The 23,140-nt window shown below is 37.6% G+C and overlaps 1 protein-coding gene across 1 annotated transcript in view; it reads right to left on the bottom strand.

Annotated features, from left to right (window-relative positions):
* The window catches only part of Map3k15 (mitogen-activated protein kinase kinase kinase 15), a 114,602-nt gene that overhangs the window by 16,348 nt on the left and 75,114 nt on the right, over window positions 1-23,140 (bottom strand). The window contains exons 12-18 of the mRNA XM_026405447.2: window positions 19,037-19,086; window positions 17,206-17,301; window positions 12,209-12,296; window positions 10,463-10,596; window positions 7,100-7,227; window positions 5,047-5,177; window positions 4,737-4,842 (exon numbers count right to left, since the gene is read on the bottom strand). Coding sequence (XP_026261232.2) covers window positions 4,737-4,842; window positions 5,047-5,177; window positions 7,100-7,227; window positions 10,463-10,596; window positions 12,209-12,296; window positions 17,206-17,301; window positions 19,037-19,086 — 733 coding nt within the window. The remainder of the gene's footprint in view (window positions 1-4,736; window positions 4,843-5,046; window positions 5,178-7,099; window positions 7,228-10,462; window positions 10,597-12,208; window positions 12,297-17,205; window positions 17,302-19,036; window positions 19,087-23,140) is intronic.

The raw sequence follows: 23,140 nt of genomic DNA, 5'->3' as shown, positions 1-23,140 counted from the left end.
ACTCTATTACTCCCCAGAACCATCTTCATCTTGCCCTTCCAAGGGACTTGCTCCAGCCCAATGACACTCCCCTCAAAGTTCTAATCCTACCCTCCTATTTGCACCCCCAAGCAAAGATGGCATTGTGGGGCATCTGAATCATGCACAAATCCTGGGAAACTGGCCTGCCTTACATCTATAGGGGCTTCATATCCTTCCTAAACTCCATTTCCTCCAACGGGTGCCCCACCTCACTGTCACTGGCTCAGCACCTACACCAGGGTGGTGGTGCTGAATGCAGAAAAAGGTGTCCAGAAGACCCACAAACACTAACCCAGCCCCCTTGGAACATAAAATTTGTTAGCAGCTCCTGGACAATTGCCCAAACAGGATTTTCAAATTATCAGCAGGGAAAATACATGGCATAAGGAAATACTTTTTAAAATAATGTTATTGTGTTTTTTATACTTTTATTTATTCTTATGTGGTGCTGAGGATCTAACCCAGTGGCTCATACATGCTAAGCAAGCACTCTACCACTGAGCTACAACTGCAGCCCAAGGTAATGCTTTTTGACAAAGGCACCAAGACATGATACAGATACCAGGACAAGGTGAGAGACTGGGGCCACAAGGTACACATTTTCTAAGGGCACCTCAGATCTCTGGGTACACAAGTCTTGGGCCTATTGCTCAGAGGCATCCCATCCAGACCAAGGGGTTCAGAGTGTTTAGAGAGGGGAGATACAATAGTAGGGTATTGAAGGCAGCCTCTTTGGAGAGAGAGCTCTCATTTCATCAATGCATCAATGGATTAATGCACTAATGGATTCATAGCTGAGTAGGAGCTGGTGGAAACTGTAGGATGTGGGACCTAATTGGAGGAAGTATATCCTTGGGGATGTGCCTTTGGGGATAATATCTTGTCCTTAACACCTTCCTCCCACTCTCTACTTCCCAGACACCATAAGGGGAACAACTTTGCTATCTGGCATGACATTCTGCCTTACCGTGGGCCCAGAAATAATGGAGCCAGATGACCATGGACTGAGACCTCTGAAACCATGAGTCAAAATAAAGTCTTTTTCCTTTTAAGTTGTTTTTCTCAGGTATTTTGTCATAGCAACAAAGAGCTGACTAGCACAGTCTTTCAGATACTGTTAGAGCCTGATGTTTCAAACTTTAATACTAAAGAAGGTGCAGCCTCCCATGGTGGTGGGGGCTTCCCTAGTTGCCCAACCCAAGGGATGGTCCCTGGAGGAGACCACTTCTTCCCAACCCAAGGTCTTCAAACTACTCAGAGCTCAATATATGCACATCCCCTAGAGGTAAGGTGCACAGAGGACTGGTTCTCAAGGGAGCAAAAGTCACTTATAGCAGCAGAGACAGAGGATTGTAAAGTCTGGGAATATTGTCATTACCTCTCAACAATGGCTTGAAGAGCAGAAACCCTTAACTCTTAAAAAGTGAGGCCCATTGGTTTAGGGGTTTTGTTTGTTTTCCCCAGAGGAATCTAGCTTAAAGGCAGTCTTCCAAGACCTGAATTCCTCCATGGAAAGTTGAAAAGGGGTGGGTAGAATGTGAGGGGCAAGAGTTGGGGAGGGGCAGGGGTTAGTCAACCAAAGGCAGGCCCCTGCCCATGATGTGGAGGGTCACATTCAAGGGGATCCATCAAGAGCAATTAACAGGAAACATCACCCAGGTCCATAGCACACAAACTCAGCTTATAGCAGTACTAGTCAAGTGACAATATGTCAAGCCCCTTGCCTTGCCTTTCTGTAGCTATTGAGTGAAAAAAGAGGTGACAGAAGAGAAGCAACATTGAGTCACCTGAGCAGAGATCACTGCCTACTGCTGTAGGTGGGAGGGCGAGGGGAGAGGAGTTGGCCCTGGGAATGAGGACCAGACCATTGATGAGTATATGAGCCCACATTCTTTTTATCACTCAATTCAACCTGTTTGCTCTTTAAAGTGTCATTTGGACTCTTTGTCTTCTGAAGGTGGCTGGAAAAGTCATGGGAAAGGCCCACTGCTCTGGGCAGGATATTATGGGGCAGTGGGGAAAAAAATACAATGGTTTTTATCATGACAACCTTTGAGTCCCACAGGTTCAACACACTAGATACACACAGGAACTCAATTCTCTCAAAGGCTCCTTCCAGCTCTAATACCCTGCAATTTCTATATGAAAATAGGTATTTCTTTTTAAATTAATAAATACTTCCAAGTTTACTTGCTATAAGCCAGATAGCGATCAAAGTACTTTTTCAATATTAACACATTTAATTCTTTAAAAACCCTATAAGGTAAGTAATGTGAGCATTTCCATTTTACTTATGAAAAACCTAAGGTACACACAGGGTGGGTAACATGTCCAAGGTCTTCCAGCTAGCAAGTGGTTGAGCCAGGACTTGAACCTGCTCATCCTTGAACCAAGGACATTTATAGCCATAGACTATAGTTCCTATTCTGAGTTCTGTCCCTAGGTATCTACTCAAGAGGGATGAAAACGTATATACATTCACACAAAAGCTTGCATGTGAATGATCATAGCAGCACTATTTGTGACAGTCAAAAGTAGAAACCACCCAAATGACCATTAACTGGCAAATGTTGTCCATCCACACCATGGAATACTATTTCAGCCTGAGAGGAATGAAGGGCTGATACATGCTAGAGCATGCATGAGCCTTGAAAAATATCACACTAAGTAAAAGCAGCTAGATGCTGCAAATCACATATTTTATCATTCCACATGTATGAAATAACCCAGAACGTGCAAATCAGCAAACAAAGTTGATCAGTGATGGCCTGGAGCTGCAGTGGGAACAGGGATTAATGCAAAGGGGCACAGGATCTTCTGGAGGTGGTAGAAATGTTCAAAACCTGCATTGTAGCCAGGCACAGTGCTGTACACCCGTAATCCCAATGACTCAGGAGGCTGAGGCAGGAGGATTACAAGTTTGAGGCCAGCCTCAGAAACTTAGCAAGACCCTGTCTCAAAATAAAAAATAAAAAGGGCTAGGGATATAGGTCAGTGGTAGAGTGTCCCTGGGTTCAAAGCCAGCACTAAAAATAAACAAACAAAAAATATATTGTGATAATGGCTACATGATGTAGTAAGTTTACCAGAAACCACTGAATTGTGCATTTTAAATGGGTGCCTTTATGATATGCAAGTTATACTTCAATAAAGCTGTTAACTACCAGAACAAGAACAAGAGGGCTGCATTGTAGCTCAGTGATAGAGCACTTGCCTAGCATGCCTGAGGACCTGGGTTGGATCCCCAGTATGGGGGGGGAGCCTGTTCTAGTCCATTTACACCTGTGATGAGAGCCCTTGAGAGGGACACAGGAGGGGAGGGATCCAGGCCAAGAAGTTGCCTGAAGCCCTTGGTTCTCCTGCCAAGACTCAGAAGACCTCTGAGTACTATCAGGAAAAAGCTCCATCAGATCCATCCAACCCAGAGTTCTGTACCAACTAACTCAGATTTCTTTACAGAACTGCTCTGTTTTTCAAAGAGTAATTACATGCAAGGGAATTTCCTAACCAAAATGAGACCCCTTCTTTATTATCCCCCAAACACCCATGCATTATTTTGCAATGCAAAATTCATGCCTCCTCAAACCAATTACTTGGGAAATGTGATATGTGATAATGAATTATACATGTGTTTTCTTTGAGATTTTTTTTCTCCTTAGGGATGCTAATTATGAGATAAATTGTTGGGGGGTTTTATGTTTTTGAAATTACTCCTTGTCATATCAGAGCCCCTCTTGCTATGTATTGCTAAGCTAACTGGTGGCTTCCAAAGAGGAGGATATAAGTCATTTTCAATTAGGGTAGTAAAGTGCTAAGAGAGAAAAAAGGGCCAGTCCTACATACATATTCATACACATATGATATATGTAGCATATGTATATTTGTACCAGAAACAAAAAATGAAGATTCAACATGCTCTTTCAATGGGAGATTCTGATGAAGCCCTGGTGCCATATTTTCCCATTTTGAAACTCACACACTTCCCCTTGTGTTACAACTTAAAAGTCATTTTTGAGGCATTAAAATTCCCTTTTGATGGAGAATGTGTCTCCACTGTGGGTGTCCAGCAACTAACATACAACAAGTCTCTTGTTGAAGAAAAGTCCTTCAAAGCTGAGACTTTATTCAAAATAAGACTCAAGCTGTCCATTCTACAGCTTTGGTGACTACAGAGATAGAAAACAGCCATGACCCTTTAAGTTTTTTTTTTTTTTTTTGTAATTGTAGATGGACAGCATGCCTTTATTTTGTTTATTTTTATGTGATGCTAAGGCTCGAACCCAGTGCGTCACCCATGCTAGGCAAACGTTCTGCCACTGAGCTACAGCCCCACCCCCAGCCATGTCCCTTTTATAGCTTATTTCAGAGCTATGAGATATGAGAGCTGTTTCATAACACTATAAAGCAAGACCTTTGTGACCTTTATGTTCCTCCTTAGGAGACCATAAATCTTTATTTACTCAAAATCAGTACTTCTTTTCCAAGGATCAAGGTTTGGGCTACTGTTGCTTTTAAGCAGGAATTTCAAAAAGACACAGGTCACTTGTGAGTGGCATTCTACCTAGTGGTCTGGTAATGTACAACTAACTGGTGATTTGAAGTTGGGGACAATACCTCATGCATCTGCACTGAGAAGATACCCTTCCAATGACTATAGCTTGTGAAGAAAGTTTAACACTAAAATGGACACCATAGCCCTACTCTGCTATGCTTACCAGTAAAGGTTTCTGTGCATGGGTTCACTCCTGCGAGGCGTTTAGAGGTTCCAAAATCAGAGATTTTCACCACTCCACTGTAGGTGTTTACCAGAACATTATCACCCTTCAGGAGAAGAATAGTACAAAATGCTTAAAGACAGATTTAAACAAACTGACATTTAATGGTTCAAACCTTGAAAAATGGTCTCAAAAAAAAAAAGCCCTCCCAACCTTCCCATGAGCAAGTCACTCAGCACATGCTGCACCGACAGTTATCATGACTAGATATGAGCAAAATGACACTTTGTTGGTTTAGAAAAGCCTGTACCTTTATGTCTCTGTGCACTATCTGGTTTTCATGGAGATACTTAAGGCCTTCCAGGATCTGTTTGGTATAAAACTTGATAGTGGGCTCCTTCATTGGCCCCCATTTGGATCGCAAAAGAGCAGAGAGGCTTCCTAGAAATGGACACAGTAAAACATTCATAAGGATGACAAAGATTCAGTTGTAACGAGTTTAGGGAAATGTAGTGAAGTGACATCTCTAACCTGACATAAGCACTTCATACCTATATCATTGTATATTGCTAAATGCAATGAGTCTTGCCTCTCTACAGTCACAGCCAGAGAACAGACTGGAAGCAAATCAGCCTGTTGGCCAGATTAAAGTAGAGGACAAAGAAGAATCCCTTGTGATCCTTGAAATTCAGTTGGGCCAACTTTGGGATTAGCTCTGTTCAGCTACATGAAGTCAGGAGAATAGTGAAATATGGCTCCTTGAACTAAAGAGGCATGATCCAATGTCATAAATGACTCGGATCCCATGACATTTGTTTCCTGGACAACCTTCTGTTTGAGTCAAAGCCAGATTTACACCTCTTGCTGTAATCAAATCAAAAGTGGACAGGTCTAGAATGAGTGGTCTTTGGAGGTGACAAGGACTAGGATTAGAGAAGGCTAGGCCTCTTTGTCCTCATTGTGAAAAGGCCCCAATGGTAGGTCACCTACCCCAATGGTAGAGGGGTAGGACCATCCTGATTAACAAGCCTTCCCCATTATTCTACTGAACACTGAACACTTAGGCCAGAAGAAACCCACCCCCCCCCCTTCAGACTCTCTGACCACATGTCCCAGAGAAGGTGGCTTGCCTGCTGGTAAGAACAGGCTCCTGGGTATCAGCCGGTCTCAACTGTGCCACTCATACAGGGCTATGCGACCTTACTATACTTCGGTCCCCCATCTATAAAAGGGAATAAATATTTTTTTTCCAAGACTGAATTTCCCTGTATTGCCAAGGCTGGCTTTGAACTTGTGATCCACTTGTCTCAGTCTCCTGAGTAGCTGGGATTACAGACATGTGCCACTGTGTCTGGCTTCCATCTCTAATTCTGTTGTTACCCTTCATCGCAAAACCTGGAACAGTAACAAATGTGAACAGCAATGGACACGTTTTTCTATTAGGCTATGAGTTACCTGAGGAAAAAGACACTGTACTGTATCCTTAACATAACCCTCAAAATTGAGCCCATTGCCTAGATCTTAATGTATAAAATTAGACTCTGAATAATAATAGACTCTTGATTTCTGGTAGAATGAATAAAGGAACAAATACAAGTTTCTAACCAAAGTTTTTACATTTGTATTCAGATAATAATTAATATTTAAAACTTTCATAAATTTTATAATTATTTCAGTGAGCTTGCTGCCAGGCTCTGTTCTAGAGCTATATATGCATCATCTCATTTAACCCACCCCAAAACCCACTAAGATAGTTATTATTATTCCAATAATTATTACTACAATTATTACAGTAATTATTATATTCTAATTTTACAATTTATTTATTCTACCAAATAACTGAGGGCAGTAAAGTAGTAAAATAATTTGCCCAAGGCCACACAGCTTATAGATTGTTGGACAGATTCAAACTAGATAGTTGAATCCAGATCCAAGAAACTCTTTCTCCTATATTCTATTGCCTACATTTGGGGACTTTGTGGACAAAGCACTGATGTTTGATTTTGTTACTGATGTTATTTTGTAATGTCACTTTTAAAACCTGTGTTCTCTTTTCTCCAAACCACCTTTAAACTCCCTAGACTATGAAGGCCTAGAGGCAGGAGACTGCTCTCTTCATCTCTTTGTCTCCAATGCTGGCACTCAGTAGATATTCAATGAGTATTTGTGAATTGAATAAACAAACCAGAAATAGTCTGTTTATGTGACATTTGGAAAGTCTGTATCCAACTCTTCTGAGAAACCAATGTTTTCCAACATCTACAATGTCTGTCATTTTTTAAAATGGCAGGACAATTAATGATGTCCATATTGTATTTTCAAGAGTGATTTTCAGAATTTGCCAGAATACAGCAACTACTCACCTCCAGGCACCTGCTCCATAAATATCTTGATGTAGCCATCCTCTGAAACCGAGCCCAGGTACTGGACAATATTGCGGTGCTTGAGGTATTTATGCAGGGCTATCTCCTCATGCAGGGGCTGAGAGTACCTATCATGAAAAATTTAAAAAGCCAGCATCACCTGCCAAATCCTGGGGGCTCTAGACCCTTGTGGCACCTCACCAGCATCCACCCTACTGCTGGCCATCCCTTCCTTATGGAAACTTTCTCTTCCCTTCCTATAAGACTACTCAGCTTCTCATCTGTAAAATATAGGATACAGGCTGAGCATCCTTAGTCCAAAAATCCAAAATGCTTCAAAATCTGAAACTTTTTAAGTGCCAACATAATACCACAAGCAGGAAATTCCAAACATGACCTTGTGTGATGGGTCACAATCAAAACATAGGACCACTATAGTAATGTATCAAATTACCTTTAGGCTATGTGATATAAGGTGTGTATGAAATGTAAATGAATTTTGTGTTTAGACTTAGGTCACATCCCCAACAGGCCTCATGGTGTATATGCAAATATTTCAAAATCTGACAAAAATCCCAAATCTGAAACACTTCTGGCCCTAAGTTTTCCAGACAAGGAATATTTAACCTATAATAATACCTGCCATGTAGAGCTGCTGGGGACCAAGTGTGATAAGTTTCTCAGGCACCTAGTAGATAGAATATCTGGTGTGTGGTAAGCACTCAGTGATTTCTACTGTTACTGTCACTATTGATAGGGCCTGAACTCTCAGAAATGCCTTTCTCTGTCTGCTGTGCAGGGTGGTGCTCTGAAAGATTTTGTCCTCAGCTGCCTTCTAGTCATTCTACACACTCATCCCAGACCACAACAGTAGCCACCTAATGATCAACCCAGCTTTAGGGTCTGGCCTTTTTAGTTCATCCCTCATTCTTGGGATTTGCTTAAAATGCACACTTCACCATATCACTCCCCTCCATAAATTCCAGAGACTATATTCTTTCACACGGCACACAAGGACCTTCAAAATCATGCCAGATGACACCATTTTAAAGTTTTTATCTCAAAAGTTCTCCACTGCCCCACATCTTGCATTCAAGCCATATCAGAAATTTGTTATTCTCTGAATAGATTTTGTGTATTAACATCTTTGTTTCTCCCTCAGGTAGGCCTTCTTTTCTGTCAAACTCCTACTCATCCCTCAAAGACCAGCTTAAAGATGATTTATTTTCTCAAAATTGCCACAACTCACCCAGGAAAATTCACTTCTCATCTATGTCCTGAATACACTCTGTGTATCCTTCTATTATGGCACTTGTCACTTTGACTCATGGGCAAAGTATCTGCAATCCCCACTAAACTGGTAGCACCCTGGTATCAGGACAGTATCATAGTTATCTTTCAGTCTCCAGCACAAGCCCAGAAGCTGGCACACAGAAGGTATCTGATCATCATAAGTTCAGCCATAAATTCAGGGAGTTAGACAAAATGATCTCTAAGGCCCCTTTTAGCTCTAAAAATCCAGGAACTGTTATGCACACAAAAAACTAGAACAAGCTGGGCATGGGTGTATGCCTGTAATCCCAGAGGCTTGGGAGGTGGAGGCAGGAGGATTGAGAGTTCAAAGACAGCCTCAGCAAAAACGGAGGCACTAAGCAACTTAGTGAGACCCTGTCTCTAAATATAGGGCTGGGGATGTGGTTCAGTGGTTGAGTGCCCCTGAGTTTAATCCCCAGTACCAAAAAAAAAAAAAAAAAAAAAAACCCAAACAAAACAAAACCTAGAACTGCTAGTGCTACCACAGTCCACACCAGGAATTCCCCAAATCTATAAGAATGCAACAACTTATTCATCATGAGAATAAGGGACACAATACTGGATGAGGAACTCAGGGGACCTGGATCCTAGCCTTGTCTGTACATAGTCTTGGGGAATTCATTTAGTCTTCTTTAACCTGGGTTTTCAGATTGGTATAAAATGAAGAATTTGAACTAATTCATTTCAGACCTTATAATTTACATAATTATCACATGCTATCCCACTGAAAACCAACAATTGAATGGATGAATGAATGAAGGGTCTTACAGTGGGTAGAAAATCATGTTTAACCCATCCCCAATCAATAGTGATCACCCAGATAGAGAAATTTTTGCACATATCCATCAAGACCCAGTGCTGGGGGCAATGCTGCAACTGTGGGCTGACATGGGATAATTATCTTCTATGCTGTGGCCATGGTTGAATATGTAGCTTCTCTACAGAAACATTTGACAGTAAACACTGCTATGCTTTTGTTTAAGATTAGGATTAGGTAAATTCAAAAAGAAGTGAACATTTAATAAGACTAAGAAATGTCGAGAAAATAAATTAGCTGTATCGACAGTAGAAAAATAGCCTGAAATTCATGGGTCAGATTAAAGGGGAGAATGTTTAAAAAAAAGTCTATGTCACAAAAATCTGATCTTTCAACTACATTTAGTTTTCTGTAATGTCATATCCAAACAAATCATAGCTGATTTCAATTATGACAACATAAGTTTAAAAGCACTCTTGTCAGGGCTGAGGTTGTTGTTGAGTGGTCAAGCATTTGCCTAGCATGCTCAAGTTCCTGGGTTTCATTCCTAGCATCAAAAAGAGGGAAAAAAAAAAGACCTCAGTCACACTTTTGTCACATTCTTTTTATCTGCAAATGATTATGTAAAAATGTTAAGCTTAGAGCTGGGCATGGTGGTGCATGCCTGTATTCCTAGCAACTCAGGAGGTGAGGCAAGAGGGTGACAAATTCAGGCCAGCCTCAGTAACTTAGTGAGACCCTGTTTCAAAATAAAATTTTATAAAAGGGATTGGGGGTGTATCTGAGTATTAAGAGCATTTTGTAAACATTCATGAAGGCCTGGATCCAATCCCCAGTACCCACCCCTCAAAATGCAAAACTTTAGATGGAGTTGATGCATGCAAATGCAACTTTCTTTTAAGACATGACTCTATAATCCGCAAAGGTCTAAATGAAATTAGTCCATTTCTCAATCTATTTAGATTACACAGAGAACAAAAGCAAATTATTTTTATTACAAGAAAATTACAAGTTTTGTGATCACATAATCCTTTTGTTCTTTTTTTTTTTAAAGAGAGAGAATTTTAATATTTATTTTTTAGTTATCGGCAGATACAACATCTTTGTTTGTATGTGGTGCTGAGGATCGAACCCGGGCTGCACGCATGCCAGGCGAGCGCGCTACCGCTTGAGCCACATCCCCAGCCCAATCCTTTTGTTCTTAAATCTTCTGTACTATGCATGGTGGGCCTGGGATTTGGGGTGTTGAGATGGCAAGTATGACAGAATGTGGAAGGTCAGTGCCAACTTGCCTGCTGTCTTTCTCTGGGATTTCTTTGATGGCTATTCGCACTTGATTGCTCAGGTCTCGGCCAGCATACACAATCCCGTAGGTTCCTTTCCCCAAAACAACTCTCTCCCCATTTGCATCGTAGTCATACTCATACTACAGAAGGAAAACAACAGGACACACAATTTGTAGTGGAGAAGCCCCTCAGAAGCCCAAAACTTGTCCATCAATTTTTAAAAAATTTATAAACATTATTTGATTGCTAAGCAAGTATATAAGTTATATACTTTTTGTTCAATAACAACTCTCAGATATTCAGTTATTTATAGCATGACCTTAGGAATCAGAATCTAAGAAAATTAAAAATATGGTTCACATATAACTTACCTGGCTCACTTTTTGGAGTTTTCCAACTATTTTAATGCTACAATTAAAACCTGCTTCTAATCATGTTAAGTACCCCAAATAGGTTCCCTATCTGCAAGTCAGAAAACAAATCTCTTTCAATAGCCCAGGAAAGAACTGACAGTCAATAAAGTTAAAATTGTCTTAATACAGAGTGCATATGCTGGGGTCCCTGCCCCTTTCAGTCATACGAATCTAGGACATACTGCAAAACCTCAATTTCCAATTAGCATTGGTATTTTGTTCTCCCAATCTTATCATCAAAAGCTGTTGCACACAGCTGCATTTGAGTTGATCCTTCTCAATTATTAAAGGTAACTACAGGCTGAGCAGGATTTAAAGCACACAGGAAGCAATGGCCATTTCTGTTGTTTTGCATGCCCCACTATGTCTACTTACAGAAGTACAGCTTATATACAAATTAGAGTGTGAGAGAGTGCGAGAGTGAGCATGTGTGTGTGTGTGTGTGTGTGTATGTGTGTGTGTGTGTATGTATGTCCCTTCTCATCTACCTCTACGGATGCTCACGTGGATTAACATTAAGTGTCTATATCATTGTCTGATATAACTAGAAATCAGCCTGCTCCATAAAAGATTTATAACTCACACCTTTCTCTACCCCCCACATCTGTTGCCTTCAAAGCATATCACTCAGTTCATTTCTATTACAAACTTACATTCTAAGCTAATAACTCTAGTACCTGATTCAATTATTAAAACGAATTCCTTTGATATTTTCTGAAGGAAATCTCGAGGAATTCATTTCAGTCTAACTTAAAAGTATAATAAAATCTCATTAAATTGTAATTACTGAGAGAACCAGAATTAATGGCAAATCTGAATAACTGTGTAAGATTTAAACATATGTAAAGTGGTGTAGTAATTGTGGACTACAACTATGCTGTCTGAAAGAGCTTATGATGATTTTATTTTCTTAAAAATGAAAAATTGTTATATTTAACATACTGTATGCAAGTAGATATTACTCAAATAATTTTAGACATAAATGCAAAAGTCTGCTTCCAGTGGCCTAACTTTTTCTCCTGGAATCTCATAAATATTATTAACTTACTTAGAAAAAAAAAACCTTTTTATAGATTGTGCTTAAAAGGAAATTTTGGTTTATTTCATAACCAAATTTTCTTAAGCATTCTGACTGAGAGGATCCCAATGGAATGAGATTTTTCTTCAGAGACACATTAAACAATCTCTTAGAATCATGGATAATGATGGCTGGCTGGTTCAGAAGTATTTTTAAATACACTCAATAAAGGATTTTTACATTAAAAATTGTGACTTTTTTTTTAAGCATCAAAGACATAGTAAAGAACTTTTCCCAAGTTATAGGCCTTCTGTGACTCACCTCTAAGGTGTCTCCATCAGCCTCTCCTTCTAGCTCCACTGTACTGCCGGCTGCATTGGTTAGCATCTCTTTCACCAAAAAGCAAAACCTAGAACAGCAAATGTCACAAAGATGCTGCCAGTAAGGACCACTATTGTTTAACTTAGTCTCATTATATTAAGCTGTACTTAAATATAAAACAAACTTATATAATAAGTCATGGAACAATCAATCTACTCCTTGATTTGACATGGTACTCTATAGGTTATCCCATGTGATACTTGAATGCTCTCTGTACAGTACCTCTACCAACTGGTTGGTCAACTAATGCTTGAGCATCAGAGTAGCCATTATCTAGCAACAGAGAACCCATTATCTCCCAAAGGCAGCTCAATCTGAGAACTCAATGAGAAATATTCCCCTTTTATTGACCTGAAGACTACTTTTATGTGGGTACTCCACAGATTAGAGTTAACCCCCTTTGGGTATATGTACCACATATCTTTAGCCACTTATCAGCGTATGGACACTTAGGTTGTTTCCATTTCTTGGTTATTGTGAATAGTGCAGATGTCTCTGACAAATTGATGTCAGTTGAGGGTAGAGTGATAATTACCAGAGGATAGGGAGAGCAGCAGGGAGGGAGGGATAGGGAAAGCTAATTATGGGTACTAAGTTACTGTTAGATAGGAGAAAGAAGTTCTGGTGTTCTACTGTACAGTAGGATGTCTATAGATAATAATGAAGCCTTTTATTTTCTTTAAAGCTAGAAGAAAGGATTTGGAATGTTTTTATCATAAATAAATGATAATTGTTTGAGGAGATATATTCATTTACTCTGATTTGAACATTACAAAATGCATACGTTTTCAAAACATCACATGGTAGCCCACAAATAAATATATTTTTTTATGTATCAGTTAAAAATAAAATTAGAAAAACATTTAAGAAGAATTATTTTCTACATTACTTCTATCATATCCCTATAAGACTTTCCTTTTTATTCTCTTATGGTTTCCCCTACAACTCATTTGGGAGTTTCTCCACTAACTGGACATCCTTCAAATATGTCCCTGTATTACTCTTTTAATATTTGGTTCTACAATCAGTATTGCAGAGGTGACTTAATCAGTGCTAAGGACAGCAAAATCAACCCCTTCCAAATTGTAGACAGGCCAATTCTCAATAAGATATAAGATCTTGAACAAGGGAAGAAAATGCCATAATATTCATTGACAAAGATTAAGCCTAAGATCAACTACTACCCATGTTTTTCTCACAAATGCTGTAGAACCATATCAGCCACTTAGACTTGTGTAATAGTTTATTTGCATAAAAGTGATCTTGATCCAGTAGAACATTTTTATTCATAATTCTCTCATAAGACGGTAAGGAGGGGCTGGGGTTGTGGCTCAGTGGTACAGCACTTGCCTAGCAAGTGTGAGGTCCGGGGTTCGATCCTCAGCACTACATAAAAATAAATAAATAAAATAAAGATATTTTTTAAAAAAGATGGTAAGGAGGAACAGTACATGCTTTAGGAGAATTTCTGCAAGACCATAAAACATTCATTTTTATAACTAACATGTCACCTTTTCTTCTAGTATTTGAATATGGGGAAACCCAAAGTCAGGCTTCTTAGGAGACACATGCTATGTACTCACCAAAATAACCAAAATTCTTAGAATTATATTTATTGTTAATTGTTGTTAAGCAACTCTCATACCTTACTTTGGGGAGTATAAATTCATGAGACCATTTTGGAAAACTAATTAATCAAAGCTAAATATAAAGCTATCCTAAAACCAAGTAATCCACTCCTAGGTATATGCCCAACAGAATTTAATGTATATTTTCACCAAAAGGCATGTGTAAGAATATTCATTCAAGTTTTATTCATAAGAGCCACAACTAGAAATAATCCAAATGTTCATCAATAGGAGAACAAATAAATGGTTGTACATTCACATAATGGAACACCATGAGAAATAAAAAGAATGAACAGATACATACATCATGGCTGAATCTCATGGCTATTAAAGGAAAGAAGGGAGAAATAAAAAGAGTCTGAATAATTTTCTTTATTTGAAGGTCATGAATGGGCAAAACTGATGATAGAAATCAAAAATACTTATCATTGAAGGGGGTTTAATGGCTAGAAAGGGGCACAAGGCACCTTTTGGGGCACTGATATGGGAGATGGATACATGGGTGTAGATATATGTAAAAATTTATCTAACTTATACTTAAGTGCACTTTATACACTTTACTTACTGTATATTATACCCCAATTAAAAATTATTAAAATGACAAACCAGGGAAAGGAAGAAGGAACGGAAAGGAGAAATACTGGGGAATGATACTGACCAAATTATATTGTTACATCATGTGCATATATGAATATGTAACAAGGAATCCACCCTTATATGTAATTATAATGAACCAACAAAAATATGGAAAAAGAAAAAAATGTAAGTAAATGGGAATAAAGGAGAAAAAAATAATCCAAAATCAATCAATCAAGATGTGTGATCTAAAAAAAAAAAAAAAGTAAAACAAAAAAGGCACTGAGTACTGAATGACAGTTATAAAGGTACATTTTCTAATAAAAGGATAACAAAACAATCTTAAAAAATAAGAATAAAGTTGAAGGACTCATTTTTCCTGATTTTACAGCTTCCTACAAAACTACACTAATCAAGAAAGTGTGGTACTTCCCAAAGGAATGATACATAGATTAGTGGAATAGAATTAAACATTTACAGCCAACTGATTTTCTAAGAGTGCCAAGACCACTTAATGGAGGACAAATAGTATGTTCAACCAATAGTACTTGGAGAATCACATATCCACAAGCAAAAGAATGAAGCTGGGTCCCCTACCTCACACTATATTAAAATGGATTATCTCTAAATGTAACAACTAAAACTATAAACCTCTTGGAAGAAAATACAAAAATCATAGAACACCTTGTGTTAGGCAAAGCATTCCTAAATATGAACTAAAAGTACAACTGACAAAAGAAAAAATGATAAAATGAACTTCAAAATTAAAAACTTCTGTGCTGCAAGTTTTTCAACAAGACAATCCACAGAATGGAATCAAGTATTTGCAAACCATATCTAAAAAGGGACTTGTATGGATTGTATATAAAAAAAAACTCTTAAAATTCAATAATTTAGAGACAAATAGCCCAATTAAAAATAGACAAAATTTGGAGAAACATGGCAAACATCACTTTTACTTGTTGACCCAAATTAACATCACCAGAAATGACACAAAAATATTGTGTATCCCCTGATATGAGGCACTGGGAAAGACACAGCATTACTTTTGTGGTATTCCTGCCCCAAATACATAACATGAATATACTGATAAGCAAACAGCAAACAAATTCAAATCAAAGGACTGCAAACATATTACCTGCACTCTTTGAAAGTATTAAAAAAGACAAAGACTAATGATAATCTCTTTCAGATGAAAGGAGAGTATACAGACATGGCAAGTAAATGTTATATGATTGTGGATTAGAATGTGGGCCAGGAAAAAGTCTTATTTTACCATAAAAGGTATTAGGGAGACAATAAATAAAACTTGAAAATGGCTTCTAGATTATAGTACCATATCAATCTTATACAGTATGATTAGGTAACTACTATAATTACATAAGTAAACATTCCCCCCCCCCTTTTTTTTAGGAAATATGCTGAAGTATTTAGAGGTAATGCAGCATTATGTCTACAACTTGCTCCTGACCAGTTCAGTAAAAAACATCATATGCATATAGACAAAATGTAAAATAAATGTAATAAAGGGTTACACTGGGGAATTCTGGGCAAAACATACATATAAGTAAAAGACGTGAACTTTGCCAGATGTAGTGGCACACACCTGTAATCCCAGCAACTTGGGAGTCTGAGGTAGGAGGATTGCAAGTTCAAGGCTAGCCTCAGTAACTTTGTGAGACCCTAAGCAACTTAGTGAGACCCTGTCTCAAAATAAAAAATAAAAAATAGGGCCAGGGATGTAGCTCAGTGGTAAACTGTCCCCTGGTTTCAACTAAAAAAAAAAAAAAAGTGAGCTTTAAAAATTGGGCAAATGATTTGAATAGCTATTTCTTCAAAGAAGATATGTAAATGGTCCAAAAGCACAAGAAAATATACTCATATCACTAGTCATTAGATAAATGCAAATTAAAACCACAATGAGATTCTACGTCACACCCACCAGAATGGCTATAATCAAAAGCACAGACAATAACAAGCATTGGCAAGGATGTGGAGGAATTGGAACCATCATACACTACTGATGAGAATGTTAACAGGGAAACAGTCTGGCAGTTCCTCAAAAGGTTAAACACAAAATTCCCATAAGATCCAACATTTTGATATGTCCACACAAAAACTTGAAAATGAAATGTTCATAGAAGCAAAATTCATAATAGCCCCAAAGTGGAAGCAAACCAAATGCCTGTCAACTGATGAACAGATAAATAAAATGTGGCATATTCATACAATGAAATATTATTCAGACACAAACAACAAAGTAATGATATATGCTACAATATCAATGAACCTTGGAAACACTATGCTAAATGGAAGAAGTCAGTCACCAAAGACCATATATTATATGACTCAATGTATATGAAATGTCCAAAACAGGCAAATTCACAGAGTTAGAAAGAAAGGTTGCATAGGGCTAGGGTTATGTGGGTGAGGTTGGGGAGAAAATGGGGAGTGATTGCTAATGCATACTGGGCTTCTTTTGGGGGTGATGAAAAATTCTAAAATTACATTGTGATGGTGGTTGTCAAATTATAAATATACTAAAAATTGAGTTGTACACTTTAAATAAATGGTTGTGAGGTATGTATATTACATCTCAAAGCAGTATGATCATTTTCTGTAAATTAAAATTTCAAGAAGACAATAGAGCAAACAAACATCTTCACAGCAAAGACCCTTCAACAATTATTTACCATCAATAGATTGCAAATAGCTGAGTCAGCTATAACTCACCTACTACACTGGTCTTCAGTGGAAAAGTAGATTTGAAAGTCATCAGAGTTATCATGGACATAAAGAAAACAACACCGTTCATCAAACTTAGATAGGCTGTAAAATTGCAAAACATAAGAATGCTTGTATGTAAGTTGTGACACCAATTTTAAACTTTTGAGAAAATCTAGTAACAGATTTTCTTTCACTTCACAAATTCCTGATTCATTAATCTTTTAACACAAACCCCACATTTTGCCTTTTATTTCTCTATGAAATTTAAATACCAGAGAACTTTATCTCGTTTGTGTTTGAGTTCGCATTTACAACTGACTTTTACCAATGTGTATCAAGAACTTCTTCTATACTCAGTGCTAAGCAGAGCAGAAAAGGGTAAAAACCATCGTCCCTTGTCCTCTAGGAGTTTAGAATCACACACACAAAGACAGGCAAGGTATTTATAAAGTCATTTACTGTGGTATCAAAGGAATTTCTAAACTTGGAAAATATCAGGACACAGTATTAGTGGTCACACAAGGTTAACAGAAATAAACATTTCATCTTAGTTCAAGAAAGGTCTTTAAATATTCTCTGGTTCATTTCCAACCAAGTGTGGATCCAACTCCACAGCACCTCAAACATAATATTCAGCTTGCCTGAACATATCCAGCAACAGAATGTCACTACACTCCATTTGCTGACAGATCTCACTGTTAGAAAGTTCATTACCCACATTGGGCCAAAGCCTCCAAAATGGCTCTCACCCTGCCAGGTGGCACTATGAAGAATCAGGCTAGATTCTCTTCCACAATTAGCTCTTCAAATAAAGCCACTTCATCTGGTCCCTTCTAAGTCAATTCCTACTGAGTACAAAACTTAGACCATTTTTCATGATATAGATGACATGACAAATAATGGGTTGAAACAGCATCAATCCAGAGTGACTAAAAAAAAGGTACAAACAGAAGGTCCTCACCTACATATTCTTCTACAGCTTCATTACTGAGTAATATAGTTTTGAAAATCTTTAACATATTTGGGTTACATTGGGTTTTCTGGGTAATATTATCCAAATGTACTACTGTGTATTTAAATTATTTCCCTCCCTCAAAAGTGATGTAATCATTATTCCAGTTGAAGCCCTAATGTGCTCAGGACAGAATTATAGTGTGACCAGAGATAACTGGAGACTTATTTAGTGGCCTGAGGTAGTCATAGAATCAAAGAGAGGACAAAAAGTTCTAGTCCAAGTTCTTGGATTTGGTAAAAATAGTGAAGAAAATGGAACCTAAAGAGGTTGGGTGTTTTCCCAACATCACACAACAAAGGGACTAGAACTCATATCCACTTCAGAACTATTCCCACCCTTCAAAATGCTGGCAGGGTGATAAATGCAGCAGAGGTGTGTTATTGCTGCTTGGGAAAAAAACACAAATGGTCACCATTCCTGAATAAAAAAGCAAGAGCCACACTTCTCCCTGGAGTACACTACCTCACTCCTTCCCTAATAACAATATCCCTGGTTTCATTGCTCTGTCCAGGAGATCCCACGCAAGTGCTATTAGCAAATAACTCCTGGATTGATCTGAGTACTTGAATATAACTTATTTAAGTTTGAGACAAGAGTTTCTTCTGCTGGATAGGAGAAAAGCCACTATAATAATCCAAGAGATTTTTACTAGCAGCACATTATGGACCTCAGGCAGGGCAACAAAATAGAAAATAGTTTATTTTGGGTTCCCTTAAAAATAAGAACATCACAACTCATGAATAAGTGGTAACCTTAAAGTGCATCAAACATTCACTATTATGTGTATTAAAATAATAGTTACATTTTCTTTTATGTTCTTACCTTATTCCTTTAATTGAAGAGGCTGCAAAATTCCATTCATGGATTTGTTTCTGCAAGTATCAAAGACAGAAGTCCATAGCTTGGTTTTTTCCAAATTAAAAGATCAGTTTTAGTTTCATACTATAGTCAATCATTTCTACTACTTTATTTTCAATAGTGGTTAGAGTTTAGAGCAATATACTTTGCATAACTTGGAACACCTGAAATATTTTCTAATGTATTATAAAAATCTATCTGTGCTTGGAACCAACTCAGCTCCAACTTTGCATAGTTGTGTAAATGGGAAATAAACTTTTGAGAGCTGTGAAAAAAAATCTATCTGTATCTCTAATCCAGTTTAGTGAAATACAAACTTGAAATAAATAATTTGAGATATAAATAATAAGCATACAATAAATACATAATAAATGGTCTTTCATATTCTATTAACATAGCAGGCAAACTCTAAAACAGGTTTGAGAATCATCCATCTAAGTTGAGTGTCTTGCAAAAAATGTTTGGAGAAGTAAGACTATGGTTAATATTGTTCAGTGTTCATTAATCTTCATTTCCTTTTCTCCCTGGGCACACAGCTAAACAACATTTCCCATCCTCCCTTGCAGGTACATGGGGCCATGTGGCAGAGTTCTGACCAATGAGATGTGAGCAGGAGTAAGAGTACTACTTGTAGGTGTGATGCATAAAAACCTCCACAAAAATCCTCTACTTTCTCTTTCACCAGCCACTTCAAGATGGAAGGGGGACCCTGCCAACCCAGATATGACATGAGGCATAGACAAACTTTTATCAAGATGTTGAGGTTTAGGAGCTATTTGTTTTAGCATCTGGCCTATCATGACTAATAGAAAAACTGTACCAAAATGTACTTTCTTGGGAGATAGGTACCAGGGATTGAACCCAGGGGTGTTTCACCACTGAGCAACATCCCCAGTCTTTGTTTTTACTTTTTATTTTGAGACAGGGTTTTGCTAAAATTGCTTAGGACCTTGCTTAATTGCTGAGGCTGGGCTTGAACTTGCAATCCTCAATTTCCCAAGTTGCTGACATGCACCACCCATGCTCACCTCCAAAGTGCACTTTATTATCTATTTATTTATTTTTATTAGAGCTTTATGGTCATACATAGTAGCTGGGTTCATCCCAACAACTCATTCATACATAGAAATCAATTTCTGTTCATGACCCCCACTTTTCCTTTTCCCTCCCATCCTGCCCCTCCTCCTCTTCTTCCTCTAGTCTATATGCTAGACTTCTTTTCGCTCATCTATTAATTTGTATTTTATTGGTTCATTCTGTAACTTTATCCTTCCCTCCACCTTTCCTTTATTTCACTCTAGCTTCCACATATGAGAAAACCTTTTGAGTTTCTGAGTTTGGCTAATTTCACTTAGTATGATATTCTCCCTTTCTATCCATTTATGGGTAAATGTGATAATTTTGTTCTTTTTAGTAGCTAAGTAGAACTCCATTGTGTGTGTGTGTGTGTGTGTGTGTGTGTGTGTGTGATTGCAATTTCATAATCTATTCATCTATTGACAGACATCTGGATTGATACTATGCATTCGCTATTGTGAATTGTGTTGCTATAAACAATGATGTGGCTGTATCACTATAGCATGCCAATTTTAGATCTTTGGGGAAAATACCCAGGAGTGGGATAGTTGGGTCATATGAGGGTTCCATCCCTAGTTTTTTGAGAAATCTTCAAACTGCTTCCCAGAGTGGTTATACTAGTCTGTAGTCCCACCAACAATGTACAAGTGTTTTTTCTCCCCACAATCTCACCAGCATATATTGTTGTTTCTATTCTTGATCATTGCCATTCTGACTGGAGTAAGAAGAAATCAGTGTAGTTTTGATTTGCGTTTCCTGATTAATAGAGATGTTGAATATTTTTTTTTCATGTATTTATTGGCCTTTTGTGTTTCTTCTATTGAGAAGTTCCTGTTCAGTTCCTTTGTCCATTTATTGATTGGGTTATTTGCGAGGGGCATGGTAAGGTTTTTGAGTTCTTTGCATATTCTGGATATTAATCTCCTTTTGTAGGAGTAGCTGGCCAGACTTTCTCCGTTCTCTAGGCTCTCTCTCCATGCTTTTAATCATTTCCTTAGCTGTGCAGAAACTTTTAGTTTAATGGCATCCCACTTATTGATTGTTGTTTTTCTTGTGCTTTGAGGGGTCTTGTTAATGAAGTCTGCACCAGCACCTATATGATGGAGTGTTGACCCTATGTTTTCTTCTAGCAGTTTTAAGGTTTCTGGCCTAATTCCATTTTGATTTGAGTTTTGTGCAGGGTGAAAGATAGGGGTCTGATTTCATTTTTCTACATATAGCTATCCAGTTTTCCCAGCACCATTTGTTAAAAGGCAGTCTTTTCTGCATGACATATTTTTGACATCCTTGTCAAATATCAGATGGCTATAGGTTTATGGGTTTGTCTCTGTGTCTTCTATTTTATTCCATTGGTCTTCATTTCTATTTTGGTGCCAATACCATACTGTTTTTGTTATTACATACTCTGTAGTATGATTTCAGATCATATATTGTGAAGCGAAGTCCTGCTTCACTTTTCTTGCTTAGTATTACTTTGGCTATTCTTGATCTCTTTTTATTCCAAATGAATTTAAGATTTTTTTCTAATTCGGTGAAGAATGTCGTTGGTATTTTAATGGGGATTGCATTGAATCTGTATATTGCTTTTGGTATTATGGCCATTTTGACAATATTAATTCTGCCCATGCAAGAACATGAGATATCTTTCCATTTTCTAAGGTCTTCTTTTATTTATTTCTTTGGTGTTCTATGATTTTTCACTGTAGAGCTCTTTTAGCTCATTGGTTAGATTAATTCCCAAGTCTTTTATTTTAAGGTTATTGTGAGTGGGATGGTTTTTCTGATTTCTTCTTTGACTGAATCACTGTTGGAGTATAGAAAAGCAATTGATTAATGGGTATTGATCTTGTACCCTGCTACTTTGTTAAATTCATGTATAAACTCTAAAAGTCTTCTGGTGGAGTTTTTTTAGATCTTCTAGATAGAGGATCATATCATTGGAAAACAGAGATACTTTGACTTCTTCTTTTCTTCTTTGTATACCTTTGATTTCCTTTTCTTGCCTGATTGCTCTGTCTAATGTTTCAAGGACTATATTGAATAGGAGTGGTGAAAGTGGACAGCCTTAGCTTGTTCCTGGATTTACTTGGAAATGCTTTTAGTTTTTCTCCATTTAGTTTGATGTTGGCTTTGGGTTTGTCGTAAGTGGCCCTTATGATGTTGAAGTTAAGTTCCTTTGATCCCTAGTTTCTCCAACATTTTTTAACATGAATGGGTGTTGGATTTTATCAGAGGTTTTTTTTGTATCTACTGAGATGATCATATGCTTTTTGTTCTTAATTCTGTTTAAGTGATGAGTCACACTTATTGATTTGCATATGTTCAACCAAACTTGCAACTCTGGAATGAAACCCACTTGATCATGATATATTATCTTCGTGATGTTTTTGAATGTGGTTTGCTAATATTTTATTTAGGATTTTTGCATCTATGTTCATCAGGGATATCAGTCTATAGTTTTCTTTCCTTGAAATGTCGTTGCCTGGTTTTGGTATGGTTATATTAGCTTCATAAAAAGTATTTGGGAGTATTCCCTCTCCTTCAACTTCATGGAATAATTTACAGAAGAATTGACACCAGTCTTTCACAAAGGTCTAGTAGAACTCAGCTGAGAAGCCATCAGGTCCAGGGCTTTTCCTTTTTGGAAAGATTTTAATTGCTGTTTCTATTTCATTACTTTATATTGGATTTCTATATCTTCCTGTTCAATTTGGGCAGGTCATATGTGTCAAGAAATTTGTCCATGTCTTCCAGAGACTCTCCAGTCTATTGGAGTATAAATTTTCAAAATAGGATCTGATAATCCTCAGGATTTCAGAGGGATATGTGGGATATCTCCTTTTTCATCCCTAATCTTGTTGATTTGCTTCTTCTCATTCTTTCTTTTGGTTAGTTTGGCTATGATTATGTCAACTTTATTTATCTTTTCCAAGAACCAACTCTTTGCTACATTGATCTTGTATATCATTTTCTTATTTTCATTTTCATTGA

The sequence above is a fragment of the Urocitellus parryii genome, chromosome X (assembly GCF_045843805.1).
Source record: "Urocitellus parryii isolate mUroPar1 chromosome X, mUroPar1.hap1, whole genome shotgun sequence".
Taxonomy (NCBI): domain Eukaryota; kingdom Metazoa; phylum Chordata; class Mammalia; order Rodentia; family Sciuridae; genus Urocitellus; species Urocitellus parryii.
This window is presented reverse-complemented; position numbering and strand designations above follow the sequence as displayed.